The sequence below is a fragment of the Desarmillaria tabescens genome (genome assembly GCF_030435595.1).
Source record: "Desarmillaria tabescens strain CCBAS 213 chromosome Unknown EV420scaffold_23, whole genome shotgun sequence".
Classification (NCBI taxonomy): Eukaryota; Fungi; Basidiomycota; class Agaricomycetes; order Agaricales; family Physalacriaceae; genus Desarmillaria; species Desarmillaria tabescens.
In genome coordinates, this window is record NW_026848322.1 from 215667 (window position 1) to 234514 (window position 18848).

Genomic DNA, 18848 nt, shown 5'->3' on the forward strand with positions numbered 1-18848 from the left:
CAAACATGCAAAAAGGGTAACAGAAAGGTGGGTCTGCCGGGAGGAAAGTAAGAGTGTGTTATGCTCATATAAAAAGGGCCGTCGTGGTCTGCAGAGAAAAGTTGTCAGGCGACTATACGTAGTATAAAATGCACTTACGTAATATCCATGACAATCTCCATCCCTCAACCAAGAACATGTCAATTAAGCTGTTAAAGCGATCTTCGTGACCGTGTCCGAGGGAACGCCAGGATAACAATTCACGCGCTTCACAACGTGATGGCTCACGGAACATTGGACCTGCTCGGACCCACAAAGATGGGGAAGCCCAGACTTAATGCCGCACGGTTTCTCCCAGTGTAGTGTTTCCGCAGGCAACTGGAAACCAAGTATAAGGATTTCTGACTTGCTATGAGGACAGACAGTGCTGCAGGAGCAAGAAAATAGCACCCCAAAGCTTCCAACTTCGCAGATCTGATATGTCCGAGGGTCCTAATGTTCGGCGACTACGTCCGTCGATGTTGTCGCTAGTTAACGTCAGCACCGAGATATATAAAAATCCCATGCTCGAATAACCAAGCAAAGGCCAAGTGCAGTTAGAAGGCCAGGGCTCGCGTAGCGCCGTTATTGCAGCCAAGCAGGGTGTATCCAACGTTACCCGGTCACAACAGCGGAGGACAACGCGTAGATTGCTAGCGAAGAGCCATTTTTTTGCGCCACCATTGCAACCCAATTTAATGAGCCTAAAGCCACAGAAGGATGTATGCGTGACGGTAAAAAAAAAAAAGACCCTGGTGGGAGGGAATTTATTTAATAGAACCTTGTAGCCAATTTTCGGTTCGAAGCATCGCGGGAATGACGGTGGTAGCCTTCGCAACATGACGAGACAAGAGAGATTCTCGGTGTTCAGCGGATGCGATGAGAGCGTGTCCACTGCTTCGTATCAGTAGAAGTGGTGGTGGTTAATGTTAGAGCAATCCTTGGAACGGAACATCGGACCGCTCACCAAATCAACGTCCGCATATTTCCGGACCACGTGCACTTTAGGGCAGGTCGACCCTTTCTGCACCCAAGCACCCACCAGCGACAATAGGGCTAGGTATTACCAGGCCAACCCACCTCCTTCGTGACCACCGCCATGGATGCCGACACGGATCTTTACATGTGCATTGCGGCGGCAATACAGGATGGTCCCCAAGGGAAGAGTTTCGAGGTAGCCACACCCCTTCCTACCGACCCGCCTTCCCTTCCCTAACCATAATTACGATCCTAGGAAGTCCGTATAGACAATTACCTAAAAGCATACACGACAACAGGTCACCCACCCCTCCCTTGTCCCCAGATACCGACCGCACCGCACGAACGCGCCGCCCTGGGTCTCCCACCGCTCTTCGAGCCTCAACGCCTCCCGAAGCAAAAACCGGCAGAGCTACCGGATTTCCACGTGTGGGAGCAGACGCGCGTGTCGGAAGAAAACTTCCAGTCGATTGTGGCAGCTCCGAGGTATGTTGGGTACAGCCCTGAGGTACGTCGGGGAGGATACACTTGGATGGGTTCAATTTACCTTCGTATTAGGAATTGCGTTGTCAAGCGTATGAAAAGGGAAATAAAGTACTACCTCCGTCCATGGCTTCCGCTTTCTCCTTTAGCTCCGTGTCCCCTACCCAAACCACCGTGCCGTCTATGCAGAGTACCTTGCCGTCTATACCAAGCACACTGTTACCTACGCTGCCACTTATCCAAAGTACAGTGGCTCCTATTCAAAGCGCACTCTTACCGGACGTCAATGGAGAGGTTTTTGCAAGCATAACGGCCCAGAATACCTATTCGCACCATAGTTTTGAAGTGTGTTACATCCTGTCCGAGTTTGGAATCTAACGAACCGGTGTTTGTCACAGGAGCTCCGTGTTGCGTATCTTCTAGCTGGCAAAGAGATGACATCTACTGAGATCATCAATGCTTCGACGGCACCTGTTGTCCCTACTCGGCCGGCGCTTCGTCTGTTCTGATTGTGGCATCCTGCGTGCGCATTTTTGGTATAATCTGTATTTCTAGGTGATTTATGGTGAGGGCGCGCGAATATACCAATGTGGGCGTCGACTTGGGCTGATCTGGGAACCTTAAGTGATCCTTGTTACCTAGTGGAAGTAGCCGCTAACTGGGTTGTATACTTAGCCATTTATATTGTTTTGGGGACGTACAGTGGTCAATCATAAACCTTGCTTTTGCTGTGATTATCTCGACTAAAGCAAGATCTGACCCTTTTCCATGTGTCGTTGATATACTTGCAAGTTGTAATGGTATACTCGGCTCAGGATCGCGAACCTGCATCTTCTCTTTCTTCGCCTTCTAGGATGCTGTCGGGGCCCGTTTATTACTCCCGTGCCATACTCTTTTTATTCGATAGTCTTGATGAAGTTGGTGTCACGGTGTCACGCCCCGGGAGAGATATGTAGCCATTGGTAAATGTGGGCAATACTGGTTGAGAGTGTGTCGAATCCGTGTGCGATCTTGAATCATGCCAGCTTCCATTGCCTGACGAGCGCAAGAGACGTCGCGACGGAGATCATGAAAGGAGGGAAGGGCGTTAATATAACTGTCAGGACGAAGGCGCAGATAGGCGCAGATGATCTGCCAACACCAACGACGCGTAACAGATCTAGGCACGGCCCCGGAACACGACGAGCCAGCGGCCGGTGGGTAAACGCGCAGGTAGGCGGAGGACAATGTCGATGATGGGAGAAGGAAAGAAAGGATGAATGGGGGATGGGTCGCAAGAGCGCGCCCTTTTATACCTTGGAGGCCCATATATAGACGGTGGCGGACGATCGGCGCATGACGATCGTAACGCATCATAGCTTCGTCGATGGCGTCGGTGCCGCGGCATTCGTTATCGGCGGCGGCTCGTGCGCGCGTATTCCCGCCTACGCCTGAACCCTAGTCACATGGTAGAAGGATGAAATGAAAGCAATTGAGGACACGACGGAATTATAATCCCGTATTCGAGGTAGTACAGAGAATACAAGTACACCCACTTTGTCATAACATACAATTAGCTATCATTCCAGTCACTGCCATTCTCGTGTTGCAATTCTCCCAGAGCCGCCCATTCTACAAACTCCCAAACGCCATCATTCAAATCATAACTGCGACTGCTTCTGCTGCAACTGACTTCCTCCGAATCCATATTTCCCCGCCAAGTCAGCGAGAGCTTTGTCCTCTTTGCTCAATGCTGCCTCTTTGCTGGCTTCCAGACTTGTAGGCTTGGGATTGGGGGAAGGCGTATTCCCGCCAAAACCATATTTAGACTGTAAATTTGCGAAGGCAGAAGCATAGTCCTTTGTGGGGACGACGGTCTGGGTAGATGAGACCGTGGTGGTCGAGTTGTTTGCGTTCGACGGGTAGGAAGACATGATTGAGAGCGATGGAGAAGTATAGTGCTGTTTGTAGCGTAGCTCACTTGGCTGTGTTAGTAGAGATGGTTCTCTGAGGTTTGGAGGCACAACACAATCATTTTTATAGCCGTCCACTTGGTATGCGCCTTGACTGAGCTGAGAAACGAGTCATACAGTAATACTGCGATATCCTACTGCGCCCCCTGCCGCCGAAGAGAGATTCAGTACGAGTCATACAGAGAATAGCTGCGATAGTAAGCTGCATGCGTATTGCAAGTGAATCTGTAGCAGGAAGGGTGCTGCGCACGACAAACGCTGAAAACCAGGTGTTCAGCCAAGGGACCGCAGCAGGTACGACACGACCAAGCTGCTGCGATAACAACTCGAATACCAGGAAAGCCTCATGGTCCAGTGAAACGCTTAGTGAGCACCAAGTTCCAGGTCGATAACGACTTGAACAGCGGGAGGAATCCGCGAGGCGAGGCCGGAGTTGCCAAATTGACACATACTTTGGCACGGCCACATCCACGTGCAGGGACCAAAAATGATTGATGTCTTGATTCCAAGACCTTTGTTGGACTTTTTGTCAGCGGAAACTCTAACGCCTCCCATGTCATCGCAACCGGTACACTCCATCTGTCAGAGGGTACTTAGTGCGCAGAACTTCAAGCTTCAATGCTCAAGTTTTGTGGTCCGCTGTTTTCTTTCACCCTTCCACATCCGCGAGGCCAGTCAAGCCGGACTTAACCCGTTCGATGCAGTGCGGGTTCGGAACTAGACCCTCTATCTTTGACAGATTCTCTATTTTTTCCCTCCTTCAGGGTACTGAAAACTCAAGACTTGCTTGCTCTTTTCAGATAATGATTAACCGTCGCATATACAATTCGCCGGACTATGGGTACATGGACCAACCGTCCTCCCGATCATCAGGTTCGAGACAACGTACCGAAGTCGTTTGACAGGTCATTGTCATCTTCAGCCCTCTAGCCTGAGGCTCTATGGACCCATTGATTTATTCCTGTCACTCCGGCTTGTTAGTTTCTTCTACTCTCGCCTTGATGCACGAAAATGTCACCCAACCGACAGTTACAGGTCGATTATATGCCTAACCTGAACCTGGGCCTTCCTAGATGATGGCGCAGCCATTAGTCCTCAGTGGCGTATTCGTAGACGTGTCAACGACCTTCAACATTTCGGCTCGCCCGCCCTGCATCCGAACTCGAAGTCTATCACAAGGTTTAATGGATCCCTCTGAAGTGGGGACGGGTATCCATTTGTCGCTCACAGAGTCCCGGCCCGAATCGCCTGGACTCCCATCACGCCGTTCAGAATGTCCATCGATAACACACTTGCCAGTGGCAACTTTGGCTCGTGGCTCTAGCAAACACCATCCCTCAGCAGGCGCATTCTTGCTCGTGACCATCTCGGCCAGCCGCAAGTACATTTTTCCGCCCTTCTGTCCATAGCTGCCAATGGCGTTTTTAGTACTCCGGGTGTTACATCCGCTACTGATCGTCGCCTCGTTTCCCTGTCCCGCGTTAGTTTTACGACGGGTCATGGTTAGACAATGGAAACCACTGGCAACCCGATACCTCGCGCCGGGCATGATTATCTGACACCAATCGATAAAGGCCTCCCTGCAAGGCAACAATTCATTTATCCTTTACACTTCCCGTACACAAAGGCGCATGCGTACAGCAAACAAAGCTCGGTAACTCATGCATTTGGCGGTTCGGGAGATCCAATACTGCGTATGATATCAGTTTTGTTTTTAACCCAGGTAGAAAGGATAAGATTAGTTCACATTGACAAAGGGCAATGCTAACCCTTTACCCAACCTATGCGACCTTACACTCACCTGCCACTCATCCTTTCATTATATGCAGAAACCTTTCTGAGATACCCGTCCCAAATGAGGATTGCCCTCAGTGCCGACTTTTCACCGATATTTTTGTATCCATGTCGATCTGTTATGTCCGCAGAGGGTGCTTCTCTTCGTAATCATTCGGTCAGAAGCCGCCTCGCCGTGATTGGCGCCTAGGTTTTTCTTGGTCCTATTTTCTATGATAAGACCAATGTCTCGAGCACGCCAGTATACGGAAAGCTGATTATTGTGTTCTAGTCCTTCCCGCTCCCGCCTTGAATACTTTTGTAGCGAGGCCCGTCTAAATAGGTACTTGCCTCTCTCACACGAGCGAGTCGGCCCTTAAACGGCAATTCAAAGAGAAATCTTTTAGGGTGCTAGGTTAAAATTCATGGCTTTGGATTACGGGACCATTACCCCCAGCTAGTCCTAAGCATTATTCTCGCTTCAGAACGTTAACCGCGGTACTTTAGATGTTTCATTGAATGCGGTCTCTCCGAGGACACCTTAGTCGGGTGACGCGTGTGAGGAGAACGATGCCTCCCGGTCTCCATCAGCATTATCAAAGTCGTCGTAAATTGGAATTTAGGGGGTTTTAGGTTATTTGGTTCTGGACGGCTCGATGGTGTCTTATGCTCCTCTGGCGATGGGCCGCCGGGAAGGAGGAATCGGGCTGACTCCGCACGCGTCTACCATGCCGTCACTTGTTGGCGGTAACTGGAATCGCTGATAGGCGTTTACTTGGTCGAGAAATTAACGAGAAACATACCGAAAAAGGACGCCGTGCTTGCAACATCATGGCGTCGCGAGGGTGAATCGTTTCCGGAATCATATGAATAAACGGGGATTATGCCGATCCCATCACGACCACCTTCCTGGGACGTTCCGTATGTTTTCCCTGACGCGGGTCGGGACGATTGTAGCGTCAGGGCCGACAACGCAAATTTCGAAGACAAAGGTGCGATGTATCCTCGTGTGAAATTTAATCACCCGCGTATGGGCACCTAGCCAACAAGGAAAGATTGGCATCTAAAATCAAAAAAAAAACCAACAAACTTTATGAGGCCGGGACTTTTTCGAATGTCAATCACAGGTACACTCACCTCGTTCACGATCGGACACTTGGCGGTAGAAACTCTTTCAACGCGTCCGGCGCGACTTGAAAGGCTTCCAACTCGTTGCTAATCCAAAAGAATATTCTGGCCCTGTCTTTGAAGTTCCGTATGTGATTATGCTGCGTGTGCTGTCGGTCACGCTATATTGGCTGATTACACAGAAAGCTTGAAACCCATACGATGATCATGCAAAATTTCCTGCGGGACGAATTCTGGGCGCTACTTTACCTTTGTCCGAATATAGACTCCGACCCTCGGACTTGGTTGCTGTCTTGCCTGGGCACTGGGGTAAATTGACGTGTATAACAGACCTTTGGAAGGGCTAAGATTCCTTTATCAGTCCGAAGACGGATGAGACAAATTGAAGAAGCCCGTCCATTTCATTTTGCAAACGCGATCGTAGTTGAGAAGACACGGTTGCTTAAGACGGTAGTCAAAGAGTCTTTGGTCAAAATCCTAATCGAGACACTATGATACCCTGAACGTAGGGCGCCACCGTCGAAGCGGCAAGGAAGTCGTTTCAAATCATTATGCGACCCTCTTTAGGTACACTTGCCTCGAACGCATATAAAGTCTGCGAGTTAGTATCGTCGATAGCCAAGCACCCACCCTTTCGTACTCCAGTTCACTGTCACACACCTGCCACTGCCACCCTTCCTCTACAATTCCACGATGTCCTCGAAAACCGGAGTGAGTCTGCACCCCCCTCCCCCATGAAGCACATGCGGCTGACCTACCTTGTTCTAGTCCACGTCCCAGGCCAACCAACAATACGATGATAACACTAGGGTTCCCAGGAGGACGCCTATGGCCTGCCAGTTCTGTCGAGGTGGATATAGCTATCACAAGCGTCGAATACCATGCTAAGTCTTTCTCGTCTAGGCCGCAAATTGAAATGTGATGGGAGCCGTCCGTCTTGCGCTAATTGTCAACGGCGCCAAATTGCTTGCACCTACCAGCCAGTGTGAGTTGTTTTGGATCCGTTATTCGGTAGCCATAATTAACAATCGTTCTCTGCAGCAATGCTGGTCAGTAGGGCGTGTTTTTAGAGGAAGTGTCACACCATTGTCCCATATCTTAGATTCCATCGCACAGGGCTATTATCTTCTTGCTTGCTACCCTATATAAAAGTAATATCAAGGCATCTACTGGTGTATTCCTAGTGGCTCTTACAGCGATAATCAATCTTTCATGTTGTATATTTCTTTGCTATAAAATCCTTTTGCTTCATAGATTTGAGATATACGCCACTTATTTCATGGGAAACGTAGAACATCGAGAATTTGAGCGAAGCCGCAACTAAAAAGTTAAACTTTAACAACGTGAGAAGCACAGGTACACTCCGGGGGGGTCGGTCCTACAATTTCATGTCCTTACCGATCAGATCTCGGATTTGGATGGAAACATTAAGCAGGGGCAAGTGGGGCAAGTGGACTTCGTTGAATAAGTACAGTCTAGGACCGCTTTCCGAGCTTCTTCAAGCCTTCAGGTCTAGACACCGACTTGTCGCTCGGCCGTCTTTTGGTAAGAGTCAGCTTTTTTTACGAGGAAGACATTCACCTTGCCTACATTGATCGCCTGTCGTCGGTTGGGATGGAACGGGACCAAAATGAAATCTCTTGACGTAAGAGGAGAGTCCTCTCTTGGTATGAGCTTCCCACGGTTAGCTGTCCGCTTTCTCCATCTTACCACCCCGACTGATAACCCAGCTTCCAAGGCTTCGTCGTTAGACAGTAAATGTCTTTCGATTTGAAGAAGTACAGCGTGAGAGGATTCGATGGCCTCTATTACGTTCCAGATTTTGTGACGGTCAGCTGGCTCCCTTCAGGCTGTCATTTTGAAGTTGAACATTGACGCGACGAGTCTTCAGGAAGAAGAAGAAGCGCACCTCATGAGAAAGGCTAGTACATATACAGATCAAAAATCATTTTTCATCCCAACGTCCTTGTCCAGATAAAGGAATCTCCACAGCAAAAGTGGAAGCAGCTAGCAAACCGTCGGTTTGTCCCTCGCCTATCATCTCGTGTCCCCACTCATTTAGCGTAATCTACGTCTGGGCATGGTGTAGCTTACAGCTTCTTGGTCCGCCTTCATGATCTCCCGGCTTCGCCACGGCATCTCACTTTATACAGGTGGAGAAATAACGCCAAAGAATGTTCTGGTGTCTCAACCGCTGCCATCATTTGTAAACACATTGTGAGTGCACTCACGCGTCTTCCAAGTTTTATATCTACCGAAACTCTTAGCCCAGATATTATCGCTCGACTTAAAGGTACTGGGGCATTCAAGTCCTCTCCACACGGTGCACCAAACCATATTATCTTAAACGAGGTACGGCTTTCTTACTTCTGCTTCGTTTACTCCATATAACACCTTTCAGTACCTACCGGGTCAAGGAATCATGGTCAGTCATCTTTTCGGCCGGCAAGTCATCGAGCTCATCTTCGCAGCCTCATGAAGACGGGCCTGCGTATCACCCTATCGTTGCAACGATTTCTCTGGGTTCTCATGCGGTCTTCCATTATTATCGGTATACTCCCGAAGAGAACGGTGATGAATCCATGACTAACGGGCGTACAATTGATAATACTCCGGCACTTTCTGTTCTGCTCGAGCCGCGAAGCGTTGTTATAACGACAGAAGTATTATATAAAGAGTACCTTCACGGGTAAGTCTGTGCAAAAGGTGCTCCGCAATAATCACTCATTTTCGTTCTGTAGCATCGAGGATATTGCAACAGATACTATTAGAGCGGCTGACGCAACGCAAGGATCGAAGTTTGCTGACACTAATACACCCATCCAGAACTTCCATCTGCTGACGAGCGAGAAGGCAGTGAAGGCTGTCAGCGAAGGTGGAACGTTGAAGAGAGATGTGAGGTACAGTTTGACCTGTCGCGACGTAGAAAGGGTTAGAAAAGGGTCTTTTCTAAGAACATGACCTTTCATCTGCACCGGTAAATACAAAGCCTCTTGCGTCCTCGCCCGCGGTATGAAAGCCGGCACTTACGCAGCTTAATGAATAACGAGAACGAATGCATTGGTGCGATAATGAATCTAGATGTACATGTCCACTGAGCCTAAATCAATACGGCCGTCAGAATTTGTTGGCTCCAGCCGTTTACCCAGAACGCAAAGCACCACCAAACAAACGGATGTCCGCCTGAGTCTCGTAACGAGTGCTCTTTGCATCAGCGACCTTGAGGCAGCAGAACGCCCCGTCACCTTCACTCCAGTAGAATATGCGCTTGATGCCAGCCCAATCGCACCAATCGATACTGAAACAGGGGGGCCGTTCACCGATTATGCTTAACTGTAACAGAGGGCTCACTCACCATCGCCAGCAAGGTCTGGCACATCCCATCCCACTCTTCGTAGTTCGAACAACATAAAGATCTGCCCCAGTGATTTTTGAAAATCTACGACGCCGACTGGGGCAAATTGATTTCTCGACGACACCGGCTGGCCTGTCCCTCAGTTGCTCCTTAGTTCCATAAAAGACGCTGTGCTGAAATGGCAACTTTGGCGCTACAGCTGTGACCTTGTCCTCCCGCTCGTCGTTTTCGTTTATGCGGTTGTGGGTTCGGTTGAACCTGCTGCTTGAACGGAGGAGACCGGCCACCAGTCAAGTTGTATATGGCGTGCATTTCCGCATGCATCGAGACCGGCTTCCCAAAGGCGGAATCGACGCTGAGCTCATCGTAGTGAACGCGCTGGTGGTTGTAGCCTGTTGAAATAACCTTGCCGCCCTTAACGATTACAGATCCCAGTGTGAATGCCATCGGCGACTAGTCCTCGAGTCAGGTGTCTCATATCGAACAAACAATAGTAGTACATACCTTTGAGGCCGCCTCGATACACTGAGAAAGATAAAACTGAGACTTGGAGTGCATGATAATAATCTTGACGGTCAAGAACAGGGTTAGCAGCCGTTCGGAGTAACAAATGAAGCCATGTCAGTGAGTCACAACAACAGTCACAAAGCATCCAGATTCCACATGGAAAATTTTTGACTGCTCAAAAGACAACGAAGTAAATTACTTCCGAAGCGAAGTAGAAAGTAAAATTCCTCCACGTATATCTATCCAAAAATGCCACCAATCCGAAAAAAAAGTTTATCCTGTCAAAATCTCCTTTGAGACTAATATTCGATTCGCCAGCGCAGTCAAATTCGCATCGGCGACCACCACCTCAGGTGCATATTCCACATCGAACGTCTGCTTTATTGCCATGCTAATGCGTTTAGCCTGTCGTTCAGACCAGAAGGTGAAATCATCCGGGTCCCGCTCGTCGGCTTCATTCGGACTTGCAGTACCATCTCTGTTGAGGGTAGATTTGTATGACAAAGGAATCAACGACGGGTCGGAGTCGAGGCACAATGGTACGACACGCATTAGCGTCTCACGGACTGATGGTAAATCTAAAGTCGATGGTCGGTCAACTAGAAATACAGACGATTCAGTCAGAAGTCAACCAAGGCAACGCGGAGGATTACACACCATAAATCTCAATAGGGCCATCGAGGCTCATGACATTGTATTTGCCGTCATGGTGGTAACGAATCTAAAACGAGCATGAGGGAGGGCGGACGACGATCAAATGAATTTTTGATTTACTTCATATTGGCCAACCAACCAGGGTAGGGTGTTGGCTTTGAACGTCACAGTACCCGAATCACTCTGCGGACCAGGAGGTGAATCAAGAGGTACATCACCATCCCATTCTGTGCCGTATACAGGCTCCCACATTCCGAGAGAAGACGTTTTCGTAACCAGTTGTGACTTGTTGGCGCCGACCTACGAGGACATGAAAAAGCGAAGTGTACTGAAGAGTAAAGAATACGTACTCGGTATATTCCAATCCAGTCCTTACGGGAGTGAGTGTGAGGCGCCTGCCATTGAACGGTGATAGGTTCGCCAAGGTGGAAGCTACGGGTACCTTCCTTGCTAGGGACGACAGTAGCATGGTACTTTGCCGTATCGAAGGACGAAAGATCACTTGCAACACGCCTATAGGACGGGATATGCTCAGTAAGATCAGCGCCACTGGAGAAAAAGCGCCCCACGTAATGACCAATTTTTCTCGAGACTGTTGCAACAAAACCTTCGTGTCCTGAACCACACCGGAAATCTTTGGTCGGGCTAAAGGTGGGCATCAGCAAGCGTGTATGGCCTCGTGTAGGAGAGAAACAAACATTTAGCTAAAAATTCTTCTACGGCGTCCGCTGTCTCCTCGAACACCTTGTCAAAGGTACCTTTCACCTCCTTCGCCACCCGTTTCAGTTCTGGTGCATGGCGTCCAGCCCGAGATTCTAAGATGCGCGCATTTTTGCTCGCCACGCTCTTGATCACCTTGACAAACCCGGCGTCTTTTCGTAGGGAGTCACCATAGAGTTTCTGCATGTGAGGACTAGAAACAGAAAATCAGCAAGTGAACTGTGAAAACAGAGATGTTATTTACTTCTCGACGCAGCTAAGGAACCACCAATAGGAAAGGTGTCGGATGACGGCAAGGGTAATTACTAGCTTACTCTCGCTAATAAGACCGAGACCAAACCACGCAGCACCCCCCATAAGCTCTGGGTTATTGAGATATCTATGTATGATGCCCGTGAGCAGAGTAGTACGGGAACGGACATGCACCACCGCACCTATAGATTCCGGAGTACTCAACGTGAGCAGGAAATTCTTCCATGAAGAAATCGCCAAAAAACCATCCTAGATAAGCAAGATTAGGCAACTGCGGCAGGATAAAGATATTCAACCAACCAAACATTCCGAGAACCTCATACGATTCTAACGACGCCCAAATATGTAGTGCAACGAGAAGCTACAAATCAAGTTATCAGCGTGTATGCTAATGTTATTGCAGAGGGGGACACATACGGCGCCGAGCGTATGACGGAGCAGCTCGTTGCCGACCATCCAATCAGTAGGGAGGTTGTATGTCTTCCATACAAGACCTATCAGAGACACTATACAACGGAATGAGATACTAATCTCCACGATATATTCATCGCTCACTGACCGTATGTCATACACTGGCTCATATTGTACACCGCCTTCCAGTTCGAAAAAGCCTCTAAGATGGGACCACTTCCACCGTCATGGTGCGGATAATGATAATTCTTCATGTAGTGGCGGACCAGATACTTGCGTTCGCTCTGTGCACGTAACAGCAGCCCGAGGCCAAAGCAATGGAACAAACACCAGCCCAAGGCATGCACGAAATGAAGGGCAATGGTGACTCTCGCGGATAAAGGAGGAATGAGCGCAAATCCAGAGGAGTAGAGAACAATCAGCAATAGCATGACATCATTTGCCCTGCAAGACAGTCAGCACTTGCAATGGCTAGAACAACCGAAGGTCTTCACCTAAACAAATCAAAGTTCTTGAAAATCATTGTGTCGCGACGGAAATACTTCGTCAAGAGATCATGGTTAGACAAGGCCTTCCTCTTCTTAGGAAGCCCTTCGTGACTGTGCGCGGATGATGCACTCTCTGTAGAGAGTTCCGTTCTATGCAACGATCGTTTGATACTCTTGAAACCAACAACAGGAGTGCTTTCATCATATTCCATCTCTGTCTCTGTCTCGAGATCTGTCTCCGTTGCGGTTTCACCTTCAGTAGCCGCTGGGGTCGGGCAATCTTCTGGTGGCACTTGAGGAAGAGACGCAGACTCAGCGGATACCAATTTCGACGACGAGGCCATATTCGAACGGGTGTTGACCGGAATTCTTTTGGCTATAGCTTTCTTCTGCCCGTACATGCGCTCGATATCTAAGCGAACCATAAGATAAATCTTGAAACTTTATTGTAGAGACTCACGGGGGTTCTCGAAGAAAACGAGGAAAGCAAATTGGGAAGCATGTGCCGCCAGACTAACAAATAGAACAGGGTAACTTCCAACTATCAGAGACAAACCATAGTAGCCGATGTATCCTATTCCTGAAGTTAATCATCACCTAAGAGCGTGTCACCAACACATACCGACGGAGTACATAGGGTGAGGGGCCAGTTCGAAGACGCCATCGAACACCAACGCGCCACGTTGGAAGAATACATCACCCCAATACCAGCCGTAATCTTTGACGACATTGTGGGCTTCTGTTTTGACCCAAAGATTGAACCAAATGAGAGTTATGCCCACTAACCATCTAGTGAAGGCGTTAGCTTGCTGTGCGAAATAGAGAAAACCCACGCTGGAATGTTTGCTATATTTAGATGCCTCAGATTTAAGCTTAAGCATGTGCACCAAGGCTGCTTTACTGGTATAGTACGGCCATCTATAGCATTTCACTTCAGCCCATCTCAAGGGTATCCAATACAGCAAACTTTCCAGCGTGACTGGTAGGCACCTCATTACGTGTACGGGAATGGACAGATCCGTTGGCACGCGAAAGCATGAGAACGCGAACATGCAGTACGCTAGAAAGTCGCTGTGAATGAGATCAGTCATAGGTCGACAACTAGCGAAAAAGACGCACTTGATAAGAATAACATCCACAGCTTGTCTGAAGAGTAACCATGCGTTGTATTCCAGGGGTAGTTCCTGTTGCCACAGTCAGCGTGTCATATCGATGGATACTTATCATACGAACATCAAAGGAGTAATCCTTCCCCATTTTCCCAACGAGCTGAGCGCGAATCCAGTTCCGGACTTGAGGACAACGATTCTCGTCAAGCCATCCGAGACGCTGCACTTCCTTGACCATCCATTTCTTCTTACTTTGCTTTGTGAGAACCCAACCAAGTCCAGCATCATATGCTGTGCGCCAAAAAGCAAAATACACGAGGAAAAACACCCTAGCCGCACCCCGCGGAAGAGCAAAAAACAGGACCAGCTGGAAACCGAGCAAAGCCAGGTTCAAAATATCAAGGTGACTTTTTGGGTAAGCCGGATGGAACAAAGCCGTCAAGACATCATGAGTAGTAGGTACACGAAATACTGGCAATCGTCAATTTGATTATACTGAAAATTGGTACTTGCATACCTTCGCCACCAGGAGTCTTTCCCCATACCACTTCTTCACGTCTCTTCGGAGAGCTGGAATCTTTCCTGTCGCTCTTTTCTGTTGTCTTGGCCGCGTTTCGTTGCCTCAGGAAGGACTGAGAGCTAGACATGGTGGTACGTGTCTGGGGCCATAATTCACAACCTTTCCGGATATGCCCAGACGGCGTAGCCAAATAGATGTATATTTCACAAGCCTGGGCGTTCGGCCGAATCGGACCGACGAATACAGCCGGCCCTAAAGGAAGAAGTCTTTCTGCGAAAACTTCCGCTGCTTTCATCTCTCCGTCGAATGTCTTCAATTCTAGAAAATGATTTTCCTGATTATCAATCATACGGATCTCCGCTTCTCTTTGAACTAGTTCACACCCATCTTATTCACTCTGCTCTTGACGTATTTCCCATCGAGAGTAGAGTTGCTAATGATTGGGGATATCGATGTCTTTATCTAAATAGGCATTTATTTCGGTTGTTTCTTTTACACCCGTTGGAATCGACCTTACGAGGTGCCTTACAATACCACTAGTTATTAGAATCTTTGAAATATTAAGCAGTATTGTCTACATCCGATCCTCGAGATTAAAATTATCCGATCCGAGCCTGTTCATAAGTGCCAGGACATACCGGTAATCCATCGTTCGTGTTATTTTGACTTTGCATTGCTATAGAGCCTTGTGCTCACAGCTCAGAAGCTCCTTTGAGACAAACATCTGCACAAATACCAGTTTCAGCGGTGATTGCCAAAAGTAGTCAAGCCACGTAGTGTTTCGATAACGTGACTTGGCGCGGCTCGGCGCGACTCTATTCGGCTTCGGCTTCAACGGCTTCACCAAGTCATAATTTTTGATGGCTTTGAAGCTAAGTTGCCGTCACGCCGCTCCAGCCGGTCAAGCTATGACTTCATGCATTTCCTTTAAATGGAAGCTCATCAGTAGATTTTAGGTAACGTAATATTCCAGAAATTTCGGAGAAATTGCGGGAAAAAATCAAAGTCGACCTAAAATAGCATTTCGGTATTTTTTACTCAAGTCGAAGCTCGGGCAACTTCAAGTCGCGCTAAGCCGCGCCGAGCCGGTACTGTGGTGTGACTTTGCCGAAGTCATTCGGCAACATCGGCGTGACTTAGTTCGGCTTGACTGGCGTGGCGCGCGGCTTTAAGCCGAGTCATCGAAACACTAAAGCCACGTGGTGATCAGCTGCCTCAATCACTGCCATAAGACTGTCCTCATCCAGTCCAACGACTGCTCCCTCACCTCCCTTAGGCTCGAGCACTCGAGCACTTGTACAAAATTGCGGTAGTACTGCTGCAAGCAGACACCAACAATATCTCCTAGTATTACCTCCAAGGAGACGAAACAGACAATGGATCCAGCTGACCGCGAAGCTGATGGAATACGGACATACAGAAAACCAGAGAAAAGAGGGATATTTGGGCTTCGACAAGGACAGAGGTTTGCTCGCAATAAAAGTATGTTCATCTACGTCTTACCACGATATCCTTTTTCACAATCGGAATAGCATTCAATACCAAAGACGACTACGAAAGGACATACCCGGAGGATCCGATATTTGAAGAAATGGCTCCTTCTGCTAGGATATGGCGGGCATACCTGGATGAATGTCAAAACTACGATGCGGAAATGATAGAAGGCTGGAAAGACACTGTCGACGTCCTGCTAGTTTTTGTGAGTCGCTCGCAGAAAATAACTCTTGTGCCAGCTGAACGACTATGTTTAAGGCCGGTTTATTCTCTGCGGTGGTAACGACATTCGTGGTGCAAACGTTGCAATCTTTGCAGCCTGACTTCAATGAAGTATCAGCGTTCCTGCTACTTGAACTCGTTAGCATGCAACGGGCCCTTGCTAACGGCACTTCTCTGTCCGACGTTCCCTCTTCCCAGCTGACGCCTGACTCTATCTTCACTCCTTCGTCTCTGATCATTTGGACGAACGGGCTTTGGTTCGTTAGCCTTTCACTCAGCTTGGCCGTCGCACTTGTAGCCGTCTTGACCAAACAATGGATACACCACTACATGTCTGTACCATCGGGGACCCCTCGGTACCGCAGCCGCATTCGTCACTTCCGTTACATGGGCTTGGAGAAATGGAACGTGCCAGTTATCGTTGGACTGCTTCCCTTGCTCATGCACACGTCTTTGGCCCTCTTTTTCGTCGGCCTAGTGCTGTTCTTGATCACCTTGCACGTCGGTATAGCCATCGCTGTCGGTGTCATTTCAGGCATTGGTTACATCTTCTACGTTGGAACCAACGTGCTGTCCATTCAGGATCCTCAATGCCCATACAGAACACCCCTCTCCGGCTACGCATACATAGCATCCAATTATATGTATCAGTCCATAATCCTTCCCTTCTTCGACATCCCATCTTTAGCTTCATCGATATTTTCCCGCGTTGCTTCCCAACGCTCCGCATCGTCAACCGACTCACGCGTATGGTCTCTGGATGATGTAGAACGGGAGATGCTAGATGAAAGAGCGAGTGACATCGATATCCAAGCCATCTCTTGGCTCTATTCCGCGACCTTCAATCCGACATTACAAAGTATCGCTATGCAATCAATGAGCGGTTTACCGATTGCATCCACTCAGAAAGTCCGCAAAGCTTTCGCAGATGTAGCTCTGACCGAACAGTGGCAAGAGCGCTGGCGTGAATTACTGAGGGAGTGTGTTATTTTATCTCCGGAGGGGGATGACACCGTGGAGCCTCGAGAAGACATGGCCCTACAGATGGACCGCCTGCTGCGCGTCAACCTTCTCCTCGAGGAGGATCCTGCATGGGAACTGCAGCGCGGTTTTGATTATCAAGGACTGAGACTGTCCGACTCTGATCCTCCAGAACTCGGTCCAATAGTAGTGGCCAATCGGTTCAGAGGACCGAGCTTACCATCTGCCATACAAATCCTGAAGCAAGGATTGTTCGGTTCAGATCAGGACATGTGCCTTTGTCTGCATCCAATTGTCTGGTCAGGTCTTTTGGATAGCGCCGTCAAGGATGGATGCTTTGAACCCCCAGCGCACAACACGTTTGATATCAAGTTGTGCGTCGCCTTCCTCGGTACAATTCCGCACGAGTACTTCCGTAACGATGAAGGAAAGATGGATGTTATACAAGAAGTCTACTGCGTAAGACTGACGGATTCCATATACCATTACCTCTATCCAAATGTCGGGCAGAATCTCCTCCGAATGTTTTCCGCATTTGATTCACTCGCACATGAAGATGCGACACCGCCATGCCTTCGGTTACTACTCGCCATCCTCGCCTTCATGTTATCGGAATTCAGAGATGAAGAGGATGGCAGCAGACCCCTGTCGTCCGGTGACAGGGAGCTACTTGCCCTTGCTGTCGCGTCTCTTCGTCACTACGTCAAGTTCTCACTCAAAGTCTCTGTACTCGAGAGACAAGCGATTTTCTCTGTTATCACAGGAATTATCGCATGCAGCAATATCTTCTGTGATGCCGAAATTCAGAACTCCAGAACATGCATATCCATACTCGACGTCTTCGACGAACTAGTGAACCCAAGGGACGCATTATTCCCTTCAGCAGAGTTTCCTCGTCCCGTCTCATGGTGCTCTGAGCCCATTGTTAAGAATCTCCTTCAAGCCACTTTTAATGATGATTTTTGGGCTCGCTCGTCCTGGTTGGACACCGTATTTGGCCAGGGATACGAAACGAAACTTCGCGTCTTGTGCCCATGTTTCCGGCAGGGTATCTCTATAGCATTCGAGGTGTTCCAAAGGGAAGGATACCTCTCCACATTTACCGAGCACAGGTTCGACTCACGGCTGCTGGAGATAACCGTGGCATATGTGACCGGGTTGTCATCTCTTTCTCCTCAACAGGCAGAATACGCACATCAACCAGAGAATCTTCTCACTTTGGTCACGATTTTGGCATTGGGAGGGAAAGGGAGTGCTTTGCTAGCCCTGGCACGGATCCACCCTGACCATCCTGCATGGTCTGAGTGTCTAGCCAAGATTCGTGAAGATCTTACAGCCATACGGACAGGAGTATTCGATGAATGGCGTAATGATAATTTCCAGCGGGGTATCGTGAAGCTCGATCACTTCTTCTCGTCACGTCTAAAAATTGACTGACATATCTTCCACCCGAAATACCTGACGCCTTCCGTTAGAGTGTGATTGAGATATCACGTTTCAGTCACCGGTAAGTACGCTATCTCTTCATATCGCTTCCATAGTTCTTACATCCCGCATGTTACCGAATCTTCAGAAAGCAGCTTCTCCCGATATAATTGTGTCCAGTTCTGGGAGGGGCCATGGCCACAATCCCGAGAGAAGTCCGTCAGGCGTCACTTTAGCGAACCGCCAGCATCCCCACCCTCAAGTTCGGGTCCACGCCCAGGGATACATATCCGACCAAGGATTCTTCGTTGAATACACTCCCCTTAATGCGAGGTATGGTCGCTTTCGAAGCACCAGGAACAGCAATTTGTATCAGCG

At 48.7% G+C, this 18848-nt stretch overlaps 7 protein-coding genes across 7 annotated transcripts; 3 read left to right on the forward strand and 4 right to left on the reverse strand.

The window, feature by feature from the left end:
* Positions 1–291: 291 nt before the first annotated feature.
* EV420DRAFT_538096 (uncharacterized protein) lies at positions 292–1249 on the reverse strand. Its single transcript, XM_060482498.1, has 2 exons — positions 986–1249; positions 292–915 (listed from the first exon to the last, which is right to left on the reverse strand). Exon 2 carries the CDS (start codon positions 857–859, stop codon positions 389–391), a length of 471 nt encoding a protein of 156 aa, XP_060329375.1. The 5' UTR covers positions 860–915; positions 986–1249; the 3' UTR covers positions 292–388.
* Positions 1118–1988, forward strand: EV420DRAFT_1644209 (uncharacterized protein; the record flags this gene model as incomplete). The annotated part of the gene is made up of 4 exons (XM_060477614.1): positions 1118–1192; positions 1253–1504; positions 1555–1824; positions 1878–1988. The coding sequence occupies 4 exons, from the start codon at positions 1118–1120 to the stop codon at positions 1986–1988; spliced, it is 708 nt and encodes a 235-aa protein (XP_060329376.1).
* Positions 1989–3031: 1043 nt separating this feature from the next.
* EV420DRAFT_1644210 (uncharacterized protein) lies at positions 3032–3392 on the reverse strand (the record flags this gene model as incomplete). Its single annotated transcript, XM_060477615.1, has 2 exons — positions 3032–3090; positions 3152–3392. The coding sequence occupies 2 exons, from the start codon at positions 3390–3392 to the stop codon at positions 3032–3034; spliced, it is 300 nt and encodes a 99-aa protein (XP_060329377.1).
* Positions 3393–8019: 4627 nt separating this feature from the next.
* Positions 8020–9383, forward strand: EV420DRAFT_1551315 (uncharacterized protein). Its single transcript, XM_060473474.1, has 9 exons — positions 8020–8162; positions 8224–8253; positions 8307–8353; positions 8422–8435; positions 8486–8549; positions 8600–8684; positions 8734–8757; positions 8804–9021; positions 9074–9383. Exons 1-9 carry the CDS (start codon positions 8091–8093, stop codon positions 9291–9293), a joined length of 774 nt encoding a protein of 257 aa, XP_060329378.1. The 5' UTR covers positions 8020–8090; the 3' UTR covers positions 9294–9383.
* A 90-nt stretch (positions 9384–9473) lies between these two features.
* Positions 9474–10245, reverse strand: EV420DRAFT_1272020 (uncharacterized protein; the record flags this gene model as incomplete). Its single annotated transcript, XM_060467675.1, is given in 4 exon segments — positions 9474–9630; positions 9688–9880; positions 9894–10140; positions 10192–10245. The coding sequence occupies 4 exon segments, from the start codon at positions 10243–10245 to the stop codon at positions 9474–9476; spliced, it is 651 nt and encodes a 216-aa protein (XP_060329379.1).
* Positions 10246–10314: 69 nt separating this feature from the next.
* EV420DRAFT_538297 (phospholipid methyltransferase-domain-containing protein) lies at positions 10315–14525 on the reverse strand. The gene is made up of 17 exons (XM_060482499.1): positions 14346–14525; positions 13953–14299; positions 13839–13903; positions 13342–13790; positions 13180–13293; positions 12726–13131; positions 12380–12675; positions 12238–12326; positions 12121–12181; positions 12003–12069; positions 11813–11947; positions 11547–11761; positions 11418–11493; positions 11199–11361; positions 10969–11148; positions 10852–10915; positions 10315–10793 (listed from the first exon to the last, which is right to left on the reverse strand). The coding sequence occupies exons 1-17, from the start codon at positions 14473–14475 to the stop codon at positions 10468–10470; spliced, it is 3183 nt and encodes a 1060-aa protein (XP_060329380.1). The 5' UTR covers positions 14476–14525; the 3' UTR covers positions 10315–10467.
* Positions 14526–15894: 1369 nt separating this feature from the next.
* Positions 15895–16562, forward strand: EV420DRAFT_1241129 (uncharacterized protein; the record flags this gene model as incomplete). Its single annotated transcript, XM_060466636.1, has 2 exons — positions 15895–16047; positions 16101–16562. Coding segments are annotated over 2 exons (615 nt in total), but the record flags the coding sequence as incomplete, so codon positions are not given.
* Positions 16563–18848: the final 2286 nt, after the last annotated feature.

Bases quoted from the DNA above. Each gene is read 5' to 3' on its own strand.
- EV420DRAFT_538096 (XM_060482498.1), bottom strand. From the start codon at position 859: ATGTTGCGAAGGCTACCACCGTCATTCCCGCGATGCTTCGAACCGAAA.
- EV420DRAFT_1551315 (XM_060473474.1), top strand. From the start codon at position 8,091: ATGTCTTTCGATTTGAAGAAGTACAGCGTGAGAGGATTCGATGGCCTC. The intron at 8,758-8,803 runs GTCAGTCATCTT...TCATCTTCGCAG, and splicing joins TACCGGGTCAAGGAATCATG to CCTCATGAAGACGGGCCTGC. The intron at 9,022-9,073 runs GTAAGTCTGTGC...TTCGTTCTGTAG, and splicing joins TATAAAGAGTACCTTCACGG to CATCGAGGATATTGCAACAG.
- EV420DRAFT_538297 (XM_060482499.1), bottom strand. From the start codon at position 14,475: ATGTCTAGCTCTCAGTCCTTCCTGAGGCAACGAAACGCGGCCAAGACA. The intron at 11,149-11,198 runs GTACGTATTCTT...ATGTCCTCGTAG, and splicing joins ACTGGATTGGAATATACCGA to GTCGGCGCCAACAAGTCACA. The intron at 10,794-10,851 runs GTGTGTAATCCT...CTGTATTTCTAG, and splicing joins TGGCCCTATTGAGATTTATG to TTGACCGACCATCGACTTTA.